Raw genomic sequence first — 23,438 nt, 5'->3', positions numbered from 1 at the left:
GTATGAAAAGGTCTTATCGATTAGAATGCTGAACACAATCAAACGTTCTTTAATATTTCATAAGTACTACCGGGAATTTCAGCGATTCTAAACGATAAGATTTTTTCATAAAGAGAGTTAATTATAAAAAATATTAAAATTACTAAAAAAGCCACCTGGTGGGGGGTAGGGAGACTAATAATCGACAGCAGCGACGCCTGCTGTCCTGGGCTCTAACTAAAGCAAAAATAAAAATGAGAGTTGCGCATCTATCTCAAATATATTAAGTGTATAATCTATGGTATAATCTATGGAGTAACCTATCAACAAAAACAAAACATTCAAATTGAAATAAATACATTGAAACAAAAACTAATTAAAATGGCACTAATGAGAAGATGTGCTCCGCTTTTTGCTAGGTGTATCAAAATACCACCTATGACTTTACAGAGTACGTAATAAAATCTAAGCTTCAAGAGGTTATGTGTAGAAGATTTTTAGTTTTCATGATTAACGTTTGAATTTTATAGGTCAAAAAATTCATCGATGGGTAGCTCCTACGCTTGTAGAATTAAAGAGGAGAGAAAAAAAGTTAGGCGGAAAGAAAACAAATCCCCGTAACACTTTTCTGGAATGGAATTTGGAGGCTGAACTTTATGCTTTTGGAAAACGTTTGAATGAAGAATTCGACTCGGATTTGTTACTACAAGCGTTTACTGACAGAACTTATATTATAAAGGAAGAAATGAAACAAAAAGAAATGGGAGTAGATATTCCTATGAAGGACAATATGGAGTTGATTGCAGAAGGTTTGACATTAGGCATTAAATTCCACAGAGTTTATACTTTACCACAGCTTAACAACTATCCCACTTGAAATTTTAGTATCAAAATTAGATAGATTGCTGATTTTATCAAGTGCAGATTAACATGACTATGGTCACCTTTTTCACTGTTTATAAGACACATTTTTTATTTCTCTTGTGATGTTCCTTCGTCATAGAAGTCACCTATCTACACATATTAGGTACAAAATTATTTAAGCTCCAAACATCAATTATAAGCACAATAAAATATTAATTAGTACTTATTTGATAAAATGTTAAGTAGTTATAATCTGAATTGACAATAGTTTTGTACAGTGCTTTTCCCTGCCACACTTTAAAACATAATGAAATGAAAGCCAAATCCTTTATGGGAGAAATAGGGAGAATGCTCAAGCATGCTCCTTAAACCATACAACACCTGAGACCAAAGTTTGAATATTGCTGAATACAATTTGTTGGATAAATTTTAATGCTATTATGAAACAATTATTGAAGATAGAATGAAAATCTTTTATTATTTTAGGAGAAAAGTTCATAAATGAATATGTGCAGCTCTACCTAGAGACAGTTTTACCGAAATTTCCATTAGAGGGAGTGAATGAAGTGAGAAATTATCTTACAAATGAGGACAGACTGGCTAAAATCTCCTTGAGTCTGGGAACTAAGGACATCATACTAGCTGCAGTAACTATTTTGTAGTTTTTTAATATGTTTATATTATATATAAAACTCTATTGATGTTATAAATAAAAAAATAGAAGCAAATCTTGTAATAATACAAAATAGTATTTAGAGCAGTTTTTGTTAGGAAAGACAACCCTGTACTAAAAACATTACTTAAAAAGAAATGGTTATATAAGATTTAAATATTTTCTTTTTTTAATTAAGCTGTTTTTATGTATATACAATAGTCTGGACATTATAAGAAGCTTTCATGCTCGTGAAAATGTATAATAGACAATTGTTAATAAAAACGAGTGTTCATCCAATGATGATTTGACAATAATAACGGACACTTTGAAGATTTAGATTTATTTTATGTATTTTATTTTTCCACTTGGCATTGACAAAAAAGGACTTCTATTTAAAAAAAAAATATTTTTAATAATGCCTATAGCCACCAAGAAGTAGTTCGTTAATATCTATTAAAAATGAAAATAATATTATTGACAAACAGAGCAGAGAAGTAAGTTAGTTAGTAAGTTAAAATTATTTTTGTAATCTATAGTAAGATTTGAAATCCAAATTTTTCGTATCAAATATCATATTGTTCTGTAATGTGTTTTCTGTAAATTTTAATATTTTTTCAGGAATATCCAGTTGATAATTACATTTTAGCAAACACTTTTAAAGCCATTGTAGCTGCTTTGTTAGAATCAACAAGTGAAGAAAGAGCAGCACATTTTGTGAGAGATTTTGTTATCACACAGTTACAAGGTAAAGCAAAACTATTTTTTGTAAGGATTATTCTACAGTTTAAAGAAATTTGGTTAGGATCATTTGCTTGTGCATGTTTTTGCATAGTAAATTGATGGTTACAATTATTTTTTTAAACATTGGTGTGAAGTTCTTGCAAATTACTACTAAGCAAGAAACTGGTTATATTTAATCAACACAGTGCTCTTTACTTTTGAAATGATTTTAAATTGTATATTTAACACCATATGGTTCAACACTGTTTTTATTTCATTGGGACTTACCTTCTTATGCATCAATTTTAACTGCTAATTGCCAGTTCATGATCTATTGGGTGCGGTTTGAAGAAGCAGACAGAAACACTAGTTTAATTAATTATTTTAAAATTTTCTCCACAATCTATATGACAAACTAGATGTGTGATGAGCTCAATTAAGTAAATTAATAATTGTACAATATATTATGATAGGTAAAGATGTGAACGAGTATTGGAACATTGAAGACCCTTGGACTATGCTTACTGGCATCTTAGAAAAAGATGGAAGTAAAGTAGAACCTCGACTAATTGGAGAAGTTGGAAAAAATACGTTACTTGCCTGTTACAGAATTGGCCTTTATGTGAACAAGAAAATGATATCTGAAGGTAAAATCTTTAGATTTTAAAATAAAAATAGATATTGATAGTTAGAAACTAAAATTGATAGGAAAAGATATATATTTTTTATTGCCTAATAAGGTAGATGATAAGGGCCCATCTGATAGTAAATGTCATGGATGTAATTAATGATTGGAGTACAGACAAGCCACCATACAAGATTCTTTTCAAACCTCGTTTAAAGAAGGATATATCATATCACTCAGGAAACACTGCAGGGGTGCTCATTCCAGAGACGGATGGTATTTAGCAAAAATGGAAACCTATTTTGAATATTAATAAAAAGGAGTAGACGCCTCATCTCGAACAATTACTTAATTTAGTTTATACATTACTTAGATTTATTTTTATATTATTTAGACTACAATACCGAAAAATCATTTGAACGTGGATCCCAAGAATCATATAAAAGTTCAGAGATAGTATTTGGCACAATAGCTCCATAAAAGTACAGTCAATGCTAATTTTCTTTTATATTTTGTTATGAATTACAGGTTTCGGTGAAAAAATTGAAATAGCAAAAGAAATGGCTGCTAGAGAAGCTCTTAAAAGAATATTTGGTACCGAAGATCACATGAAACCTATTAATTTTAAAATTTCTGGTATACCAAAGGGGTCCTCCCAAGAACGTTATCAGATTGCCAGTAATTAACTATACCTTTGTAGCATAAAACAAATAAAAATTCAATTAAGTAACATTTATTAAATATTTTTCCTTATAAAATTAATTTCATATTTTTTAAATGAATGTATAAATATAATTCATCACAAACAAAATTGGCACCAGTCAACTTTACAAATAATCACATAGTCAATAGCAAAACATTTACAAAATTTTTTTTTAATCTCCACTTTAGCAACTATCCCTATACAACTAAACGGGTTGCAGAGTATAATACTAAGTGTGGAATTCAATTCCGTGCAGAGTCCATAATCAAACTTCCGTGTTTATCCTTTATTCTGATACGTCCTGATGCATAGCGAGTCTCAGAAGTACCATCGTGATATACCAGCTTAACAGTACCATCTGGAAACTCGCGACGCTGAAAAGTTGAAAAAAAAAAAAATGTTTTTTTTATTGAAGCAACAGTGTATTGTTCGATAGTACTGGGGTGTCTTAACTACTTAGAAAAATAGATGTGATCTTAAGCGAGTTACTGTCCTTGTGTGAAGATCAGGGAAAGAAAAACTCTTCCCTAAGTAATTAATTAATAGTCCCTAATGACTATTCCATTTTTCAAACTGGAAAGCATGACTGATTCATGGTAGAAATGAGAGTGCTGGTAATTTTTCCTAAAAGCCATGAATGTCAATACATATTTATGTCAGTGTATTTATAAAAAAAACCTTATTATATATCTATTGGTTGTGGAGAGGCTGAAAACCCCTTCATTGAACTAGATATTTGCCATGTTAAATCTATGGACAGGAAATTGTTAACTAGACACTTAAACATTATATCAGACCAGACCTATAGCTTGTTATTAGTAGAAATCTTGTACCATATACATACATATACATGATAATGAAATTGTAGAGATGCTAACCTTATGATCTGCTGCATGCACTTCAATTTGACCATTACTAAAAATGATGCGTTGTTCCCCACTAGCAGAAATGGTGAGTGCAGCTCCATCAGGGAACCTCCACTCCTCACGAACATGTTCATTCTTAGGGTCGAAATATCGGATACTGCCATTCGGTAAGCGTATTTCAGAGGAACCATCTTTATATCTTTTTTCTACTTGACCACTGAAATATTAATATAAATGATGTCACAAGATTTAATTTGGAAATTATTAGTCCGAGGTAATAGGTGATTAGGAATATAGAGATTTTCATTTGATATTGGTTGATATTTCAGTTAAAAAGGTCGAAACTTATTATTATTGCACTAGATGGGTGAACATGTTCACATTCCTGCCATTGTTATAAAGTTGCAGGAGTGCACGGGCTGCACATTGTGAATGCCGCCACTTAAGATGTGAGGTCACATAATGATGTCATGAGTTATGTTAATTGCTTAACACCAGATAGGCAATCAGTTGCTTCACCCATCGCCATGCAATAAAATAAAAACCAAATTTTGCTTACTTTTACTTTTTACAATTAGTACAACTTACTCTGGAAACTCCAGCACCTCCAAACCATCTGGATGGGTCGTGTGATATGTTTTTGTTTCAGCATAATAATATTTGATTATCCCATCACTGTAAAAATTCTCCTTGACATCACCATTATAATAAATAAATTTACTATATTTACCATCAGCAGATATGTGTTTAACATTCCCATTTGGAAACCTTAATTCCCGTGATCCATCTGATCTTTTAATTTCCATTGGATTCAGATTTGTTTTTGTCAAGCTAGATGAACTGGTTTGTTTTGTAGCATCTGCACTCTTTTCATTGAAAATAACTGTTTCTGATCTTAACGATGAATGATTGCTGAGCATAGTGGATATTGGTGATTTTGTTCTAAGATTTTCGTTGATTCCAAAAAAATCTGAACAGCTTTCAGGAGAGTAACCGGAAGTTTGAGATCTGTTGCTCAAAATAGATACTGGTGATTTACTTCTATTTGTACTGTAGTTCTGGTATGTCCTAGTTGTTGAATTTGGAGATTTAGAAGTTCTTATTGAATTTGAAAAAGAATTGGATTTGGTAATGAAATTGTTGTCTCTTTTTTCTTGAATATTAGAATTACTATCAACAGAACTTGTACTAGACCTGAAGCTTTTTGGAGAGTTACATCTAAATGTTTGCAAATAAATCTTTTCTAAATTATTTACACCTTCACTGTTGGATTTTTCATTTGGATTGTCTTGGATGTCAGATACTTGTTCATCTTCCAGTTCCTCTAAATCATTATCATTATCTGAATAACTTATATTGATCTTATCCTTATTCAATGTCCGATTTTGTTCTATTTGACTAAGAGCATCTCTTTGACTGAAATATTTGGCATATGCTGAAGACACATTTAGGTTTGGTACACTCTTAGCTCTTTGTCTTGTATTACTTTTGGCTATTGGAGCAGTTTTATTTCTACTTTGTCTTTCTATCTCAAAATCTTTATACTTTGCATCATCATCTAAATCAGGTTCAGATCTAATATCTTTTGGATTCACATTTTTTAATTTTTTATTTATTTCAGCTAAATATTTCATGTTGGATAAACGCCTTGTAATATCATTGCTATGTTGAATTCTTTTATTTTCCTTTTTCAATTTTTCTATTGTTGTCTCCTTGTCTTTTTTTTCTTTTTCAATGATCTTAATTTGATTTCGGAGTCTAGCTATGGTTGATGTTGATTTTGCATCTTTAACTCTTATTTCTTCTTTGAGACTTTCTATTTCCTTTTTCAGATTGATTACTTCATCTTTTTCTTTTTTACTAAACCTGCCTCTGATTTCTCTTATGTTTCTTTCATACATTTGCTTTTGTTTTGTTAGTTTTTCTTTTTCTTCAGCTAGGTAATATTCAGACAAAATTTTCTCCTCATTAAACTTTTGTTCAAAAGCAGCTTTTTCTTGATAGAACTTTTGTCTCTCTAAATCAATATCTTCTCTAAGTTTTGCTAAATTTGAATTTTCCTTTCTAAATATTTCTATTTCACCTTCTAGTTCCTGCAACCTTTCTTTTAATAGTTCACTTGTGTTTACTAATTTGGCATTCATTTCCACTAAGTTGTTTTTCATTATGTCATGTTCAGTGTCATTATTATGACAACTATCTGCTTTTTCTTTGTCAACCTTTTTTTCCTTTGATTTTAGATTCTGTTTTATTTGTACAGGAGTTGTTTTGCAAGAGGTATTATCGTCAGTGTGCTCAGTAGCTTTACATGAGCAACAAGTTGATACAGAAGAACAATTGTCAGTACAACATTCTGTACAATCATAGCTTCTACATCTATCAACATCAATTTCTGTATATGTACTACTAACCTCTGGTAGACTTAAGCCTGCAGATATATGCCTTAAAGCAGGATTGTTCATTATGAACTTTTGTACGACCAAAGGAGTACTTTCTCCAGAAGAATCAAGATTCTTGGGTTTTAAAAATTTATTAAGAAATGAATTTTCTAATGTAAAACTATCATGAGAGACCTTGTTCTCTAAAAGCTCAAACATATTTTGCTCAGCTGCTTCTCTTTGCTGTCTTATATTGATTAAGCTCTCGTTACAACTAATATCAGATACTGAGCTTTTAGTTGGAGAAGCAAAGTTCTTGTAAAATTCACTTTGCTTAAGTTGCCTCAAAAAGTCATTCTGTTCATTTGTTAGAACAGAGGCCCATGTCTTTCCTTTATTTGCAACAAAGGGGTGTTTTTCTTTTGGTATTTCAGTTATTTTGTTAGAGCCTGTTTTGTTAGTATGAATTTCAGAAATATTGGATTCTACAAGACTTTTAATGCTATCTTTCTTCATTTCATGTGCTACATTTTCTGGTTTTAAAGAATTGCTTTGCTTAACTAATATCTCCGGCTTCAGACACAGACTTTGTGGTTTATCTGCCACTTTTTTAATTTCATTCCTTTTATTTTGTTTAATTTGCTTTATAGGAGATTGGTAACATTTAGTCTCAAAGCTTTTACGCCTCCAGGGCAGTGAGCGTGTGTTTTGAATTTTTAAATCGTTTTTATTAAGTCCAAACCTAGCCGTGCCTTCTCCTCTTTTCAGAAAAGGCTTTTTTATTATCCCTGGAACAATTTTGGATTTTGGACTTTTACTATCTGGAACTTCTTTACTGTTGTGAAGTTTTTCCATTAATAAGCCTTCAAAATCTTTTTTTGGAGAAAGTATTGGCATTTCATCCAGTGATATTTGTTTGCTTTGTACAGAGTGTATTTTTACACTATTATTACTGAAGGGAGGATTTGGTGTCAATTTCACATTATCAACCTTCAGGTGCGAATCCGAACTTTTTGTAGAAGCTGGAGATTTCACAATAAATTCTGATTCTTGAGATAAGTTCAAAACAGTCACTCCCTCAATCATATCATTTTCTTTTACTTTGGGCGCCATATCACCACTGTTGCGCCGTGGTGTTTCTTCATAAGTTACTTCAGAAGAATGCAACAAACTTCGGAAAGTGTTATAGCTAGTACTATTGCTGAAATGGCTCACAATTTCTGTTACGTTTGAGCTTACTGGAGATTCCTGGTACTGCAAACGCTGATTCTTAAGCTTTCCGCGTTGCATTAACTGTAATTGTCGAAGAACTTGTAACCGTTCCAGTATTTGTGTAGGAGACATAGAAACATCGCTGTCCGTATATGAATCTTCCATTTTCACTTCAGTATTTATTCAATTTTAATTTATTTTATTTTCTAAGCACATTGTAATTTTGGTTCAAAATAACTCCGTTTTATTGACTGTGTAGATACAAAAAATCAAATCAACGAACTTTTATTTTGAAGGCTTCTGTCTGTTCTTTTAATTCATCCATTAAACAAGCAAATGAAATTGTAGCATACAGCTCAATTATTTAATACCAAACAGATAAACAGTAATATATTTTGTAGCAAGCCACGTCTATTGTATAAAATTATAATGGAAAGAAATTAAATGTGGTGAGATAAGACAACACCATACTTGTTGGATGAGTTGTAATGATTCTTAATATTCGTAGATACCAATATTTTATATAATATTTATAAGGTAGGTATAATATTATATAACATTGATTTAAATTATGGAGAGTAGAATTAAGGAGAACTGTCTCATATGAGAGAAGCTTGAATAAGTGTCCTAATACCTAAAATTATTGCCATGATAAAACGTGGAGACACCGATTGCATTTTCTTATCAGCTTTCATTAAAACACTTTTTGTGATTCTGTAGTTCTTTCGTCTTTTCATAATTCTCTATCTTATTCTAATTACTTTCGGCGCCTTTTTTAAAATTTACCCGGTTGCTACTGTAGCGCCACCCTTATTTAATAGATTTTACACACACTTTTTACACACAGAGACGTTTCTCCTTACCTCTACCCTCCATGGTTGAAATGAAGACATCGCCGAAAAACGTCGATGACAGTATAATATCATACTGTAATGTGTTCCTTTTTAAGCAAAGACTAGTTTACGGCTTCGCACTAAGCTAATTTGACGTTACACTTTACAGTACTCGCAGTGCAAATTATATTAAGTGTATAATCTATGGTGCAAATCGAAACGAAAGCTGAACGGTGGAAGCATAAAGCGTTGCTTTTGAAATCTTTTCACTTCCTACTATTGCGCCTCTTTAATTGGGTCTCGGATACTTTTTAATACGCTAAGGTCGAACTCCTTAGTTCTACCCTCCATATTTTCTTGCCTGAGACCTGCACGAGTCGGTATTATTATCATGTATTTATCGCAAAGCAGTTTTATATTCAGGCAGGTTTGAACAAGGGGGAAACTGTATACAATACAGTGGATATTGCCGCGCAAAGTCTTTCAATGCCATTCAATCTATTACATAGATCAGGTGGGCCGTATGCACGTCTGCCTACAAAGGCAAAAAAGAAAAATTATTAATGTATGCACCGTTGCACTTTTACCATCTCATAGTTAGTTCATTGATCCCTTTACTAAAAAAACCAAGGGGGGGGGGGGGAGAATCAATAAACTCTTTGAAGGCGGTTTGGATTACCGCATCAGAGTTGAATTTTTTTCGTTGTAAGAAGTTAGCCAAATTCCGAAAAAAATCGTAATCTGTTGGTGCAAGGTCCGGGGAGTACGGTGGATGTCGCAGATATTCCAATTGTAGCTCATTTAACTTAGCGGTTGTTTGTTGTGCATGTGGTCTTGCGTTGTCGTGAAGCAGCTGTGGCCTAGACTGCAATCAGTCTTGGAGTCAGTCTCAAAGATTGGTCAATACCAATCTCTTAGCAGCTAGTTCTTCCTTCATGGTTTGCAGTTGCTGAGAATAGATATCTGCCGTAATTGTTGTGAACGACACCGGCACTAGTCCACCAAACACTCACAAGTAACTTTTTCTGTGTCAATTTTCGCTTAGGGCAGGATTTGACTCGGTCTCCAGGGATCAGCCAATGCGACGAGCGCTTCCGATAATCGTACAGTATCCATTTTTCATCACCAGTAATGATTCGATTTAAAATCCCTTCATTATTGTGTCGGTTGAGCAAAGTAACAGCAATCGACGCGAGTTTTCAAGTTCGACTCACTCAATTCATAAGGTACCCATCGTTCAAGTTTTTTTTTTCCCGATTTGCTTTTATCAATTACCATGAACCTTGCAGCTATCTCTGAAGTGCTTTGAGATGGATTTGCTTCAACAATAGCCTATAATCTTTCAATTTCCATTTGGGCTCCGACCGTCCACGGGTTGGTTCCGAAGGTAGAAATTTCCAGAACGAAATTATTAAAACCAAAAACGTACCGTACAAAAGAAATGCGACATCAGCGCCGGCGCCGTACACATCATTAATACGTTGATCTGTTTTTGCAGCACTCGTGCCACGGTAGAACTCATACTCGTAAATATACAGATATTTCATGTTTTCCATTGTGCGGTAATAAGCGACGCCAAAGAAGAAGAAATGAGGAAAAATCAAATAAATGACTGTTTTCAAAACTCAAATGTACCAGCTAAATGAATTTTATAAATTTGAATTTGGAATTCTTAACCAAAGAGGAGATTTTCAGATCAAAGTGGTCAGTACGAACGCTAATTTCATATGTAAGAACCTAATAATAGTTACAAGGAAATAGAATAAAGTAAAAATTTGCCTTTGAAATTATTGAATTATGAAGTCGTCGTGGCCTAAAGGATAAGACGTCCCGTGCATTCGTGTGTAATGTTGCACCGGTGTTCGAATCCCGCAGGCGGGTACCAATTTTTCTAATGAAATACGTACTCAACAAATGTTCACGATTGACTTCCACGATGAAGGAATAGCATCGTGTAATAAAAATGAAACCCGCAAAATTATAATTTGCGTAATCACTGGTGGTAGGACCTCTTGGGAGTCCGCACGGGTAGGTACCATCACCCCGCCTATTTCCGCCGTGAAGCAGTAATGCGTTTCGGTTCGAAGGGTGGGGTAGCCGTTGTAACTATACTGAGACCTTAGAACTTATCAAGGTGGGTGGCGCATTTACGTTGTAGATGTCTATGGGCTCCAGTGACCACTTAACACCAGGTGGGCTGTGAGCTCGTCCACGCATCTAAGCAATAAAAAATAAATAATCTAAAACCACTTTTTGAATGACGCTTAGAACTGATGGGGCCACTATTAATTTAAGTGTATGTATTATCTATGGGGGCCAATTCACAGATGTACAGTAGGACTTTTTGGCGGGAACGCGAGGAGTGAAGTTGTGTGATTTGTTTTATTTTGTCTATTTAGTGTTTCTTCAGGTTTAAATGTGTAATAACGGTGGTTTATTAACTGTTTAATATCTGTGAAAGTGCACAAATGTGGGAAAATGAAACAAAGACGCTGGACGCAACTTCTCGGGATCCTTCAAAAAGTCCACTGAAAAAATCTTAGTAAATGACCACCATTTTACTAAGATTATATTTCATTCCATATCATCTCATTTCATTTCATTTCATCCCAGTTGATTAACGTCTCAAATTAATCATTTTCATTTCATTTCACTCCATATTAACATTTTTCATAAAAATAAGAATATAAATTAAAATAAGACATGACTTAAAGATCTTAGTTACCAGGTCATAAAATCACTTAAAAAAAATGTACAATAGATGTCATACAGTCCCCCACTCCCCACTCCTGCATGGCGCTCCGAAACTACACATCAATAAATGTCAAATTTTTTGTATGAATTATTCATTCAAAAAACTTCTGAGTTCGTGCAGAGTCGTACTGATCAAACACACATTTGCTGCCATGTCCAAAAGAAGTGGTTTTCAAAGGACACCTAAATTTAAACCCGAAATTAAGGTGTTAAATAACCGTTCTAAACGGCCAGTGACTATGTTCCATAGAAAAGAGAATGTTGAAGTGCTCCCTGAACCCATTAAATCTGAAGCTGATAAAAAGCTATACAAGTGAGTATTTAAGTTTTAATTTTTTAAATGTGAAAAAATATTTTTTCCTGTAAAATGAATTTCCTATTACTCTAAATGGGTTGACAAGCTCACAATCGACTTGGTATTAAGTGGTTACTGAGGTAGATAGGTATCACAATGAGAAGACTACCATTCAGCTTAGAACATAAGGTGAAATCTCAATTACATATATTCTACATCAGTTATACCTTCATTCAAATTGCATTGTCAGACTGGATAGTGAAATATTATAAAACTAATTATTAAATAAAAATTTATACGTACATATTATTTACGATAACTCCAATGCAGTAAAAATTATTAGCAATAATTTGAATGTCAAATTTTTACAGGACTATCAGGCTAGAGAATGGTTTGACAGCATTATTAATATCTGACCCAAGTCGACCTGCTGTGACAGAAGAATTCAGCTCTAGTGAGGAAGAATCAACTAGTGGTTCAGATGAGAATTCAGACCCAGAAAGTGATGGAGGTAAATCTGTTCAGTCTGCCACCAGTGACCATCACGGAACCACAAGGCGAAATGACTTTGATGAAGAAAAACTAGTAAGTATAAAAAACTGTATATTTTTGGCATTAGAGCAAAAATCAAACCAATGACTGAAGCTGCTTATGATACTAACTTTTAATGATAAATAAAAAATAACGTCCAAATTATTTGTAAGATTGCATTCATATTTAAAAACAATCAAATAAAAATGTGACAATATTTTTACACATTGTGAATAATATTAGTTCAGAATATAAAACACACAAATTAAATAGAAATAACTATACACGTCACGTAACTTATTACAAAAAAAAAAAAAAACTGTTTAGTGCTTGCAGTCAAAGTGAATAATGATATTCTTGTCACCCAAATAATCAGTGATGTGTGAATTCTGGCTGCTTGTGTTTATTTTTACACTCCTGTATTAATGTATATTTGGTCCACGTCAATTATACATTTTTGCCATTCAACTCACGGTTGGAGTTATACATATACACTTATAATAACAGTGGGATAATTAATAATCTAACTTAGAAAGATGAAGATAACAAAAAAAGAGATTTTTTTTTAATTGTAATCGGGAATTAATTAAATATAAGAAATACAGTGGTACCTCAGCATACAAGCTTAACTCATTCCGTAACCTTACTTGTATGTCAAATTGCTTGTATCTCAAAGCAATTTTTCCCATTGAAATTAATTGGAATCCATTCCAGCTCCCAAAATGCTTCGAAAATGAGGGAAACAAGCACACCGATTGAGGTGTAATCTGAGGTGAAAGAAACTGTTAGACGTAGATAGTGCAGTGTGCGGTTCCTCGTATCTCAAATCTTGCTCTCATCTCGAAGTCAATATTACTCGCTCGGCTCGTATCTCAAAACACTCGTATGTTAGGGCATTCGTATATTGAGGTACCACTGTAAATACAAATGCATATAGTTTAAAAACTGTATAGTAAAAATAAGTGATATTAAAAAGTAAATTTAGTATTTATATTAAACAATTATAGGCTGAATAAACAAAATTATGGTCTGACATTAGTCCTTGGCATGTGTGTGATTTTTTGGTTAATCTGATGCCTTAAAATTTATAAGTTCATTTCTAAGATTCCATTACATAGATAGGAAGTGTTTTTAATTTGCATTTTGTGATCCTCTGTGACTGATATAAATATGATATTTAAGATCTACATAAAGGTGCGACGCATCGCTAAAAACCTAAAAAAAAAAGGAAATCCATCATTTGGTTTCGTAAAACAAATTTTTAATTACACCCCATATGTTTAAAAATTGTGATTTATTTTCATCGAAAGAGTTTTGAGAATATTTTTTCGCGGTGTTCGTGTCGTTACCGTTATCTATGGTGTATGTGACCATTTTCTATTAAGCGAAATTCATACTCTTCATTTTTTTTTAAATAAAATCTTGTAACTTAAGCCCAGAAGGGATTCTTTAAGTGAATTATGGTTCGCCAATCTTCTTGTTGACGCGGTTATTGCATTATGCTTTAGCTTGTTAATACTGAAGGGCAGAAAAGGCGTATTCTGTTTAATGTTGCCCGCGAATTACTGAACGGTCTCCGTGTATGGGCTCCGGTAACTATTTATCACCAAGAGGACCCTAGGCTTGTCTGTCCTTAAAAGCAACTATAGATTTTATTTAGCGTCACATTTAATGGGTTAACGTTTTCGATAGCGTAAAAGTTAAGCCAATTTTGTATGCAGTTGGAACAGCGCCCCTAGCGGCAAACGTACGCAACCGATCCCATTCCATACAAATATGAGCTAACTTTTACCCTATCGAGAACGTTAAAAAACTCGCACTAAGCACACTGAAGCGCAGAACGGAAGTTAGGTACGGTACCGAAAGTCTTATGTGAAGGCTAAAACTGACGTTCGTTTCAATGCCACCAATATAATAATAAGCAAAGATTGCTAATAACTTGACCTAAAAAACGTTACCATTAAAAAAAAACTACTACACGGCTATTTTTATAGTTTATTGTTTTGATGTTCGTATCCTTGTGGTTTTTTTTGCCGTTAGAAATCTGCGAAATATTTTCGACAAAAAACCAGTCTGTTGTTGTTAAAATTCCCTTTTTTTATCTACAATAACGCAACGTATCGTTTACTCGACGGCAATACAAATTCTAATATTAGCTTCTAAGTGGAATTATGTTTAATGTTTTCGACAGAACAATCGCCGCGGACGCAATGTATTCAGATTAGTCAAGAACACATACGAGAAAATAACTAGAAAGCAATGCAAGACGTTGTTAAACGAGCTTTCATTCGATACGGTACTGAATCGATAGCGACCAAATCGATATTTCATTCTTTTTTTGGCTTTAAAATCGATTGTTGACGGTTGATGTAATTTTAATGCAATATTTAGTTAAATAGCTTAGTCCAGATTGCTTTTAGTGTTTCTGTTCATAGAGTACGTACTTATTTTATTATGTAGGTATGTCAGAAAAGTATCGTGGTATAGTGTGAAATATTTAAAATTAGGGTTCTCGCTGTGATCGAATTATATAATTATTATATAATTATTATATTATTATATATATATATATAATTATATTATTATATAATTATATTCACTGACATAAGACACCTCAGGACTTAAGATTCCTTTTATCCATGTAATATGTTTTTTTTTAAACTTATTATTATTATTATTTTATTGCTTAGATGTATGGACGAGCTCACAGGCCACCTGGTGTTAAGTGGTTACTGGAGCCCATAGACATCTACAATGTAGATGCGCCACTCACCTCGAGATATAAGTTCTAAGATCTCAGTATAGTTACAACGGCTGACCCACCCTTCGAACCGAAACGCATTACTGCTTCACGGCGGAAATAGGCGGGTTGGTGGTACCTACCCGTGCGGGCTCCCAAGAGGTCCTACCACCAGGGAATTTTCGTTTAATTCATTTTGAAAAAAGAGGCCTGAATATCCTTAAAAAAGCTTAATTGATGGCAGCTCGTCAATAGAAGTTAAACATATTAAAATATATATATTTCTGTTGATAATCAGAAGAGAACATTGCGCTCAACTGCTTTGTCTTTGCTTTTTTATGTATGGATATTTGGAGTCTTATTTACAACTCAATGCAATCAGATTGAAATATTTTTCAAACGTTTATCAAGAAAAATATCTAGTATTTATCACATTAGGCATTTTCATAAAAAAACCAACTTTGCCAACTTTTCATAAAAAATATTCCTGTAAGAAATCGAAAAGATGAAATCGTAAGAAAAATATAACGAAATAAAAAATTCAAACAAAACGATCTACTCCAAAACAATCATTACTTGGGATCTTTGATCTCGATAATGCAATACTAAAAAGAACAGGTTTCGCGGTTATTTATGTACATATACATTTTATTTATATACATCTGAAATGTTATTGACCCAAAGGTCAAATTAGATGTTTTTATTTAAGTATGGACCGGACGAGTCAACAACGGCTTCATTATGCAATTTCACTTATATCTTTTCAAATTACAATGTTTAGTATTATTTTTTATATTTCGAGTTGTACATACATACGTACTATAAAGCCGAATTTACATTATGAAATTAGTGGCGTGAAATTAATTTCGTGACATTAGTTTTACTAACAGTTTCACGTGTAATTTAATACTTTCGTAATGCATGCATTAATTTCATGCATGGAAATTAGTTTCGTGCCCTGCGCGATTTTTTGATGAAATTAATGTCATGCAACTAATTTCATAGTGTAAACGCGACGTGAAACTAATGTCGCGAAAGGGCCTGCGCTGTGCGGACGTGTGTATTGTTAGTTCGGACGCGCTTCAAGCGTTGAAAATGGCAAACCAATGATGGAGTACAGAAAAAAATATAGATCTTATTAATGAATATCAATGACAAGAGTCCCGAAACACCTATAGTAAAAAATCAAAATTATCTTCACTCATTCGAAAATAGTTTTTATAACTCTCAGGATCTTCATCTGCTAATTCAGAGACTAACTTCATTGCACCTAAATGCCTTCTTGTTGACCAACCTCGAATCTACCAACTTTTTTTTTCTTGATAGTCTTTTTTTAAGTTTATAGGTATATAAACATTTCTTTAGCTACATTGAATATAGCAAATTATAGCTTTGATGCTGAAGGCGCCATGGTTACTGCGATACTGTTGATTTCGCGACACTAATTTTTTAACGAAATTACTTTCGCATATATCGAAACTACTTTCGTGAAACTGAGCTCAACATGCATGACACTAATTTCGTAATGTAAACTCGGCATAAGCGCTGGATAGAAAGTAAAAAATCTGAATAAATTACAAAATCAATTCCTCTTTGTCTATGGGCTCCAGTAACTTAACACACATCTAAGCAATAAAAAAAAAGTATTTTTTCTTTTCAAATTTTATTAAAACACTACGTAGTGTGAAACATGTTCATCAATGCCCACAGATGCATACCTGTTACCAATGCAACATGGGTTTTAGGTTTATCACTATAATAAAAAATTTATATTTCATTTCTTAAAGTGATCGTATTCTGACTACTTCATTCGAAGCAATAATAGTTGCAAAGTCGTATATTTCAACGATTGTTGTCCGAGGATAAATGAATTCCTTAATATCCTAGTGCGAATACGAAAACATCTCGTGAAAACAACTTTCACTCCTCAAAACGTCGGTTTCGAAAGTAGATTTATTATACGCTATCTCTGCCAGTATTTCTTATTACTTCCAGAGATTCTTGTTTGCACATATCTACTACATTATATTTTCGATTGATCCGCTTCTAAAAATCTTTATAATAGAGTTTCTGAACACTATTTTCGTGGTTTCTGTTGGACGGTTAAATTTGAGGGGATTGGGTTCTGTAGGTTGATGAGGGGCTATTTAAAAACACACTGCTTCATTATAATTATATTGCAGATAGTTTGAACACTGTTACACCATTATAAAATTATTATCTTTATAGTTTTATAAAAGTCCTGACTTTTTTCTTACGAGAAGCCAATCATCTGTTTTTAAACATTTAAAATAATTCTAATATTCGAAATCTGTAATCATGTGTCAAGTGTTGCCTGCCATTACATTTATATTCAAACTCAAACAGTTTCTTATTTTATTTCGTACCACAGTTCATTGCGTTATGCGATTAGGTTTAGCGTTCAACAAACTCTCATCTCGTCAGATGGCCTTGCCATTAACATAAAATACGAATTTTTTTATAGTTATCATTTATGCCCAAACGAACTTGCGATTCGTCTGATGTGAGCTGTCAACAGAACTCATAGACAATAGTAAACAAATAAGACTTTGAAACTTTCGAATGTATTGTAAAAAATGATTCAAATCAGGAGATTGATTACGTAATTTAAACTATTTTTTGCGGTTTAATATTGTGTTTTTTATTTATTATTTATTACACTTCATGTCATAGCTATATTGGCGGACTTAATGCCTGACTTAATGCTTAATGCGGATTTAATTAATCTAGCAATCAACCAAAGGTAGTCCAGAGTAAATAATGATAGGTGCATTAAAATTTAAAATAAAATAAATTATAAATACATGCATAAAACTACATACCTACCATACATTCATAAGTATATACAACATAAGTTAATATATAAATATATATAAATTCATACATTTTTACATATTTAATACATTAATACATTTTTAATTGCCATTAAATTATTTTCGATGTTTACTTTACAGTTTTCGTGGTCACGGACGACCGAGTTTAACGAAATAATAATAAGATACTGTCACGGAACTGATATGATGACCATAAAAACCCGGGATTAAGCCGTAATAGTAGCATAGTCTTAATCATGTCGTCTTCTATCTCTCACTGCTGAGGATCGCGACCACATGTGACATTCCTCCACAGTGTTCGATCATGGGTGGCACGGACCGCATGGTACAGACTACTTCGCAAAAATCTAAGAGAATACTAGACTGATTACTTGTCATCCAAAAGATTAGCCACAGCAGTAAATCTTGCTACTTTTCCTTTAACATGGCAGATTCCAATCAGGCAACTGCAACAGCTAAGTCGTGGCGCTCTAGCGACAGCGTGGCAATATTAATATTCCACAGAATAAACATGCATTTTTTTTTTTATTGCTTAGATGAGTGGAACGAGCTCACAGTGCATCTGGAGTTAAGTGGTTACTGGAGCCCATAAACATCAAACAAGTAAATGCCGCCAGCCACCCTGAGACGTGAGTTCTAGGGCATCAGTTTTTACATTATAACGGTTGCCGCATTACTGCTTCACGGCAGAAATATGTCGATGGTTGTACCTACCCGGGCTGGCTCACAAAACGCCCGACCGCCGGTTACCTAATACGCGTATTAGAATTTTTACGGGTTTGATTTCACAATCTTATTTTCCTTCACCATGGAAGTCATTCGTGAATATCTGTTAAGTCATTTCTTATTAGAAAATTGGTAACTGTCTGCGGGATCCGAACACCGGCACAGTTGCGTCGCTTGATGTGAACACACCGGAAGTCTTATCCTTCAGGCCACGACGCTTTTGTACTGAAGGGTTTTTTTTTTGTCTCATTTTGATGAATGTTCGCAGTTAATTGCTACATACGCGGTTGCTGTAAGACGAAGTTCGACTATGTATACTTTATAAAATTTACATTGATTATGTTAAATAGAGTTTTAATATCAAACATTATTATAATTAGACAGTAAACACTTGATCCAACAACCAAAAACGTGAAAACAAATAATAATTCGCTAAATAAATCGTATTCCTTAATTTTAACAGTATTATAAATCGAATAAATTTTTAATACGGCTCGTTTTGCGATATTAAAGGTCTTTTTACCTGTGATGTTGCCATTTTACAAAAATGCCCATTTGAAAAGTAATTTATGTATGGTTGGCAATAAATTCAAAATTCAAATGAATTTTATATCGCTGTTTCTACACGACAACGCTCAACCACAGACTGCGTAACGGACTCTAAGCTACAAGAGTTAAGGTTGAAAGTTTTGCTTTGACCACCGTATTCCCCAGATCTTATGCTGACCGACTTCTATGTTTTATAACTATAATGTAACTGTATATTGAGATCTTAGAACTTATATTTCAAGGTGAGTAGCGCATTTACGTTGTAGATGTCTATGGCTCTAGTAACCACTTAACACCAGGTGGGCTGTGAGCTCGTCCACCCATCTAAGCAATAAAAAAAAGTTTTCCAAAGTTTGGAAAACTTCTTGGCAGGAAAAAATTCTATACTCGACAGGTGGCATGATAAATTGTTTGAAAAATTATTTCGCTCCCGCACATCTGCTATCTTCGAGAAGGGCATTGAAAAATTACTTCTACACTGGCAGAGATGCATCGATACTATTATGCAGTTTTTCATTGAGAGAAATAAATAATGTTTATAAAAAATATGACTTGAACTTTCTTTAGATTAAACGATATGAGGCAAAAGACCCAAATATATTCAAATTTTCGACTATCAGACACGCCTTGTGTCCGTTCACCTCCCTATACGCTTATACGTTGGAATGTAGTACTTTTTACATGCTACCTTTTTAAACAGGCAGCTTGCGCCCTCTGTGTTGGTGTGGGCAGCTACAGCGACCCAGCAGAAATACAGGGATTGGCGCATTTCGTCGAACATATGGTGTTTATGGGAAGCGAAAAATATCCCAAAGAAAATGAGTTCGATGCCTTCATAAAGGTAAAAATAATCATATAAAACACAAGGTCGATCCGGTTTATTCAAATTCGTTTGGTGACCGGCACCTTAATTCTTATCAAAATCGTTTTTTTTTAATACAGAAAAAGGGCGGTTCAGATAACGCTTCGACAGATTGCGAAGTAACTACTTTCTACTTTGAGATACAAGAGAAGCATTTACCTCATGCCATGGATATGTTCAGCCAGTTCTTCGTGAGCCCGCTAATGATGAAGGAGGCTATGCAAAGGGAGAGAGAAGCTATTGAATCGGGTAAGTCCGAGTTCTTACTTCTAAGTGAATTATAATTATAGAACGGGATTGTTTTCAGATATTTTTTGTGTATATAACAAACCTCTTTGGTCGACTGAAATACTGGCCACTAGTAATAATGTAATGATTGTCATTTTCATGAATCATGTTATCGTTTCTTTGAACATGTTTAATTTAAAAAAAAAAAAATTATACATGCTGTATGTCCTCGATTCTAATGATCGTAATTTAAATCGTCATTGTTTCATTGTAAACACGAACAATATCATATTATTATTATTATTACTATTATTGTTTATTGCTAGCTGACATATTATGCTTAATAGTAACGATAATCTATACTTCTATACTAATATTATAACAGGAAAGATTTGTTTGTTTGTTTGTATTGAATAGGCTCCGAAACTATTGAACCGATTTGAAAAATTCTTGCACTGTTTGGAAGCTACACTATTCACGAGTGACATAGGCTATGATCTTTTTTGAAAAAAATTAGGGATCCTTATTAAAGCTCCAATAATGTAACCCAAGGTGTAAAAAAATACCTAAAATATTATTTACATCGCGTGCCCTGCGAAAACTATTGATGATAGAATAAAATAATGTACTACGACTTTGTAGGACACATTATTATTTACAAAAAGTGTCGCGACAGCATATGTCTAACTATTATAGTTATGGCACAATAAGTGTTCTTTTATTTAAAAAAATAAAACAACGTCAAATATCGTTGAAATTTTTATTCCGGAGCGGGCCGCTATCTAAAATATACAACTAAGCACACAGTCAGTATAAGCGTGTCGTATTAAACCTTTTAAAACTACAATTTTAGATTGAATTGAATCATTAAATTATGGGAAGTGGCCAGTGTCGCTCATGGACGCATGGGCGAAGCATACAATGTTCTGCAATCGTGTCGTCATCACAACATGATAACCCGTCCGGGCGTAACTGGAATAGCCCCTCAGGCTACCAGCGAATTGCTAGTTTAAAAAAAGTAAATTACATACATATTGTTACTGGTTGTAGGACCTCTTGTGAGTCCGCACTGGTAGGTACCACCACCCTGCCTATTTCTGCCGTGAAGCAGTAATGCGTTTCGGTTTGAAGGGTGGGGCAGACGTTGTAACTATACTTGAGACCTTAGAACTTATATCTCAAGGTGGGTGGAGCATTTACGTTGTAGATGTCTATGGGCTCCAGTAACCACTTCACACCAGGTAGGCTGTGAGCTCGTCCACCCATCTAAGCAATAAAAAAAAAATTGATTATACTAATGTAAAATATATTACATAATAATATATATTTAAAGGCACCCATTGAATTTAGCTTGGTTTGTTAATTTAAGGTCTAACATTTTCTCGGATGCCGTCGAATCGCTTCTCGACTTGAATGTATCGAAAAAAAAAACATAAACAAGAAAATTTGTGATTACTAAAATGAAATCACCAATCATGAACTCCAATTAATAATATTCGTAATTTAAGTTTTTTTCTAACGCTTTCGTAATAAATAACCTGGAAATGTTTTAGCGTGTGTCTGAACATTGTTACGTTTAGTGAATTAAGTTGTGTTTTTTGCGTGACGATACGACCTTGAAAACGACGATAATAATTGCAAACTGTAATTAAACGAAGATCGAACGCGTTTCACTTACATACAGGGTGTTAGTTAGTTAGGCGAAAATGTAATAATCTACAATGGATTGTGAGTACAATGTAAGAAACAATGGGATGATTAAAATAGTGAATAATAAAACTGAATTATATGTGATATATCGTATGCAATATGATAACGCGCTTATTATATGGAAATTGTCTGTGTTTCTTAACTGTACTCACTCAATTTATGAAATGAAACTTTTTTTTTTTTTTTTTTATTGCTTAGATAGGTGGACGAGTTCACAGCCCACCTGGTGTTAAGTGGTTACTGGAGCCCATGGACATCTACAACGTAAATGCGCCACCCACCTTGAGATATAAGTTCTAAGATCTCAGTTAAGTTACAACGGCTGCCCTACCCTTCAAACCAAAACGCATTACTGCTTCAGGGCAGAAATAGGCAAGGCGGTGGTACCTACCCGCGCGGACTCACAAGAAGTCCTACCACCAGTTCACAAGAGGTCCTACCACCAGTAAACTGAAAAAAAACGTAAGTGATGCCTATCGTTTTCATTAAAAAGATGGCAGCATGCAAAGACACCGTGAATCACTCGCGTCATTAGTTATTGATCGTGGTAAACAAAAGCACTAGTCAAGCCAAGAGTCAACGTCGCGTCGCTACCGGCCTTCGATATCTGAAACATTTTCTTAACACCCTGTATATGTTACAAAGCGTGATATGAATTGTCTAATCTTCATGTTTCATATTCGTTAGGTTTGTATGGCATAATAACACAAATATTAGCGTAACCTGTTCTTTTTGTGTTAGACATATTCATGTCGTACGTGAAGTCACATTTGAGACTTAGAACAAATGTCTCAAGTTGGTTAGTGGGCATTTACGTTGTTGATGTCTACGGGCTCCAGTCTAACACCAGATGGGCCGTGAGCTCGTTCACCGATATTATGAACAATAAAACAGCGAGTTTTTTTTAGATTCTGTGTCACGCTTAGTTTTCACGATAACAATTTACAAATATTTAATATTATCCTCATAAATACACGGATGGTGCATGACGGTGATAATCTAGATAGTATTTTAAAAAATTACCCAATAAAATAGAAAGTTATTTAGAAAACTGATTCGCTACTGGGAGCGTGTAATTCGGAATAAAGGTAGTAGTCATCTACAAAGAAGCCGGCAATGTTTATCTATACTAATATATAGGTATATATCTACAGTGGTTTTTACGGATGTCCCGTTATAACTACTGAACCATGCATCCGATTGACTTGAAACTTGGTATCCATGTAGAAAATACATGTACTTAATGGATAGGCTAATATTTATATGAGAGTTGGACTCCCTACACCAGTTGCAGTGGTGGCGTTAATGATGAGAATATTTGTGGGGGTGAGAAATAATAATGTTAGTTTTAAA

At 33.7% G+C, this 23,438-nt stretch overlaps 3 protein-coding genes across 5 annotated transcripts in view; 2 read left to right on the top strand and 1 right to left on the bottom strand.

Annotated features, from left to right (window-relative positions):
- Nucleotides 1-263: 263 nt before the first annotated feature.
- On the top strand, nt 264-3,584 carry LOC101738618 (large ribosomal subunit protein mL44). Its single transcript, XM_038016418.2, has 6 exons — nt 264-430; nt 510-788; nt 1,330-1,490; nt 2,117-2,243; nt 2,692-2,865; nt 3,372-3,584. Exons 1-6 carry the CDS (start codon nt 361-363, stop codon nt 3,527-3,529), a joined length of 969 nt encoding a protein of 322 aa, XP_037872346.1. The 5' UTR covers nt 264-360; the 3' UTR covers nt 3,530-3,584.
- On the bottom strand, nt 3,561-8,337 carry LOC101737275 (centromere protein J). Of its 2 annotated transcripts, XM_004933740.5 has the most exons (3): nt 5,001-8,327; nt 4,425-4,629; nt 3,561-3,920 (listed from the first exon to the last, which is right to left on the bottom strand). In XM_004933740.5, exons 1-3 carry the CDS (start codon nt 8,165-8,167, stop codon nt 3,789-3,791), a joined length of 3,504 nt encoding a protein of 1,167 aa, XP_004933797.2. In that variant the 5' UTR covers nt 8,168-8,327; the 3' UTR covers nt 3,561-3,788. The 2 variants fall into 2 exon arrangements, with proteins under 2 accessions (XP_004933797.2, XP_062528984.1); XM_062673000.1 differs by lacking the exon at nt 3,561-3,920 and having other exon boundaries at nt 4,542-4,629; nt 5,143-8,337.
- A 2,840-nt stretch (nt 8,338-11,177) lies between these two features.
- LOC101747181 (nardilysin) overlaps nt 11,178-23,438 on the top strand; it is a 31,955-nt gene continuing 19,694 nt past the window's right edge. Inside the window, exons 1-5 of one of the 2 annotated variants that reach the window (XM_062672998.1) lie at nt 11,607-11,902; nt 12,256-12,469; nt 14,607-14,711; nt 19,986-20,126; nt 20,228-20,396. In XM_062672998.1, coding sequence (XP_062528982.1) covers nt 11,673-11,902; nt 12,256-12,469; nt 14,607-14,711; nt 19,986-20,126; nt 20,228-20,396 — 859 coding nt within the window. In that variant the 5' untranslated portion in view covers nt 11,607-11,672. Of the gene's footprint in view, nt 11,903-12,255; nt 12,470-14,606; nt 14,712-19,985; nt 20,127-20,227; nt 20,397-23,438 lie in introns of both variants that reach the window. The other variant, XM_038016383.2, reaches the window with a different exon arrangement.

Source organism: Bombyx mori, chromosome 16 (assembly GCF_030269925.1).
Source record: "Bombyx mori chromosome 16, ASM3026992v2".
NCBI lineage: Eukaryota > Metazoa > Arthropoda > Insecta > Lepidoptera > Bombycidae > Bombyx > Bombyx mori.
Note: the sequence above shows the minus strand (reverse complement) of the source record. Positions and strands in the feature narration are given on the sequence as shown.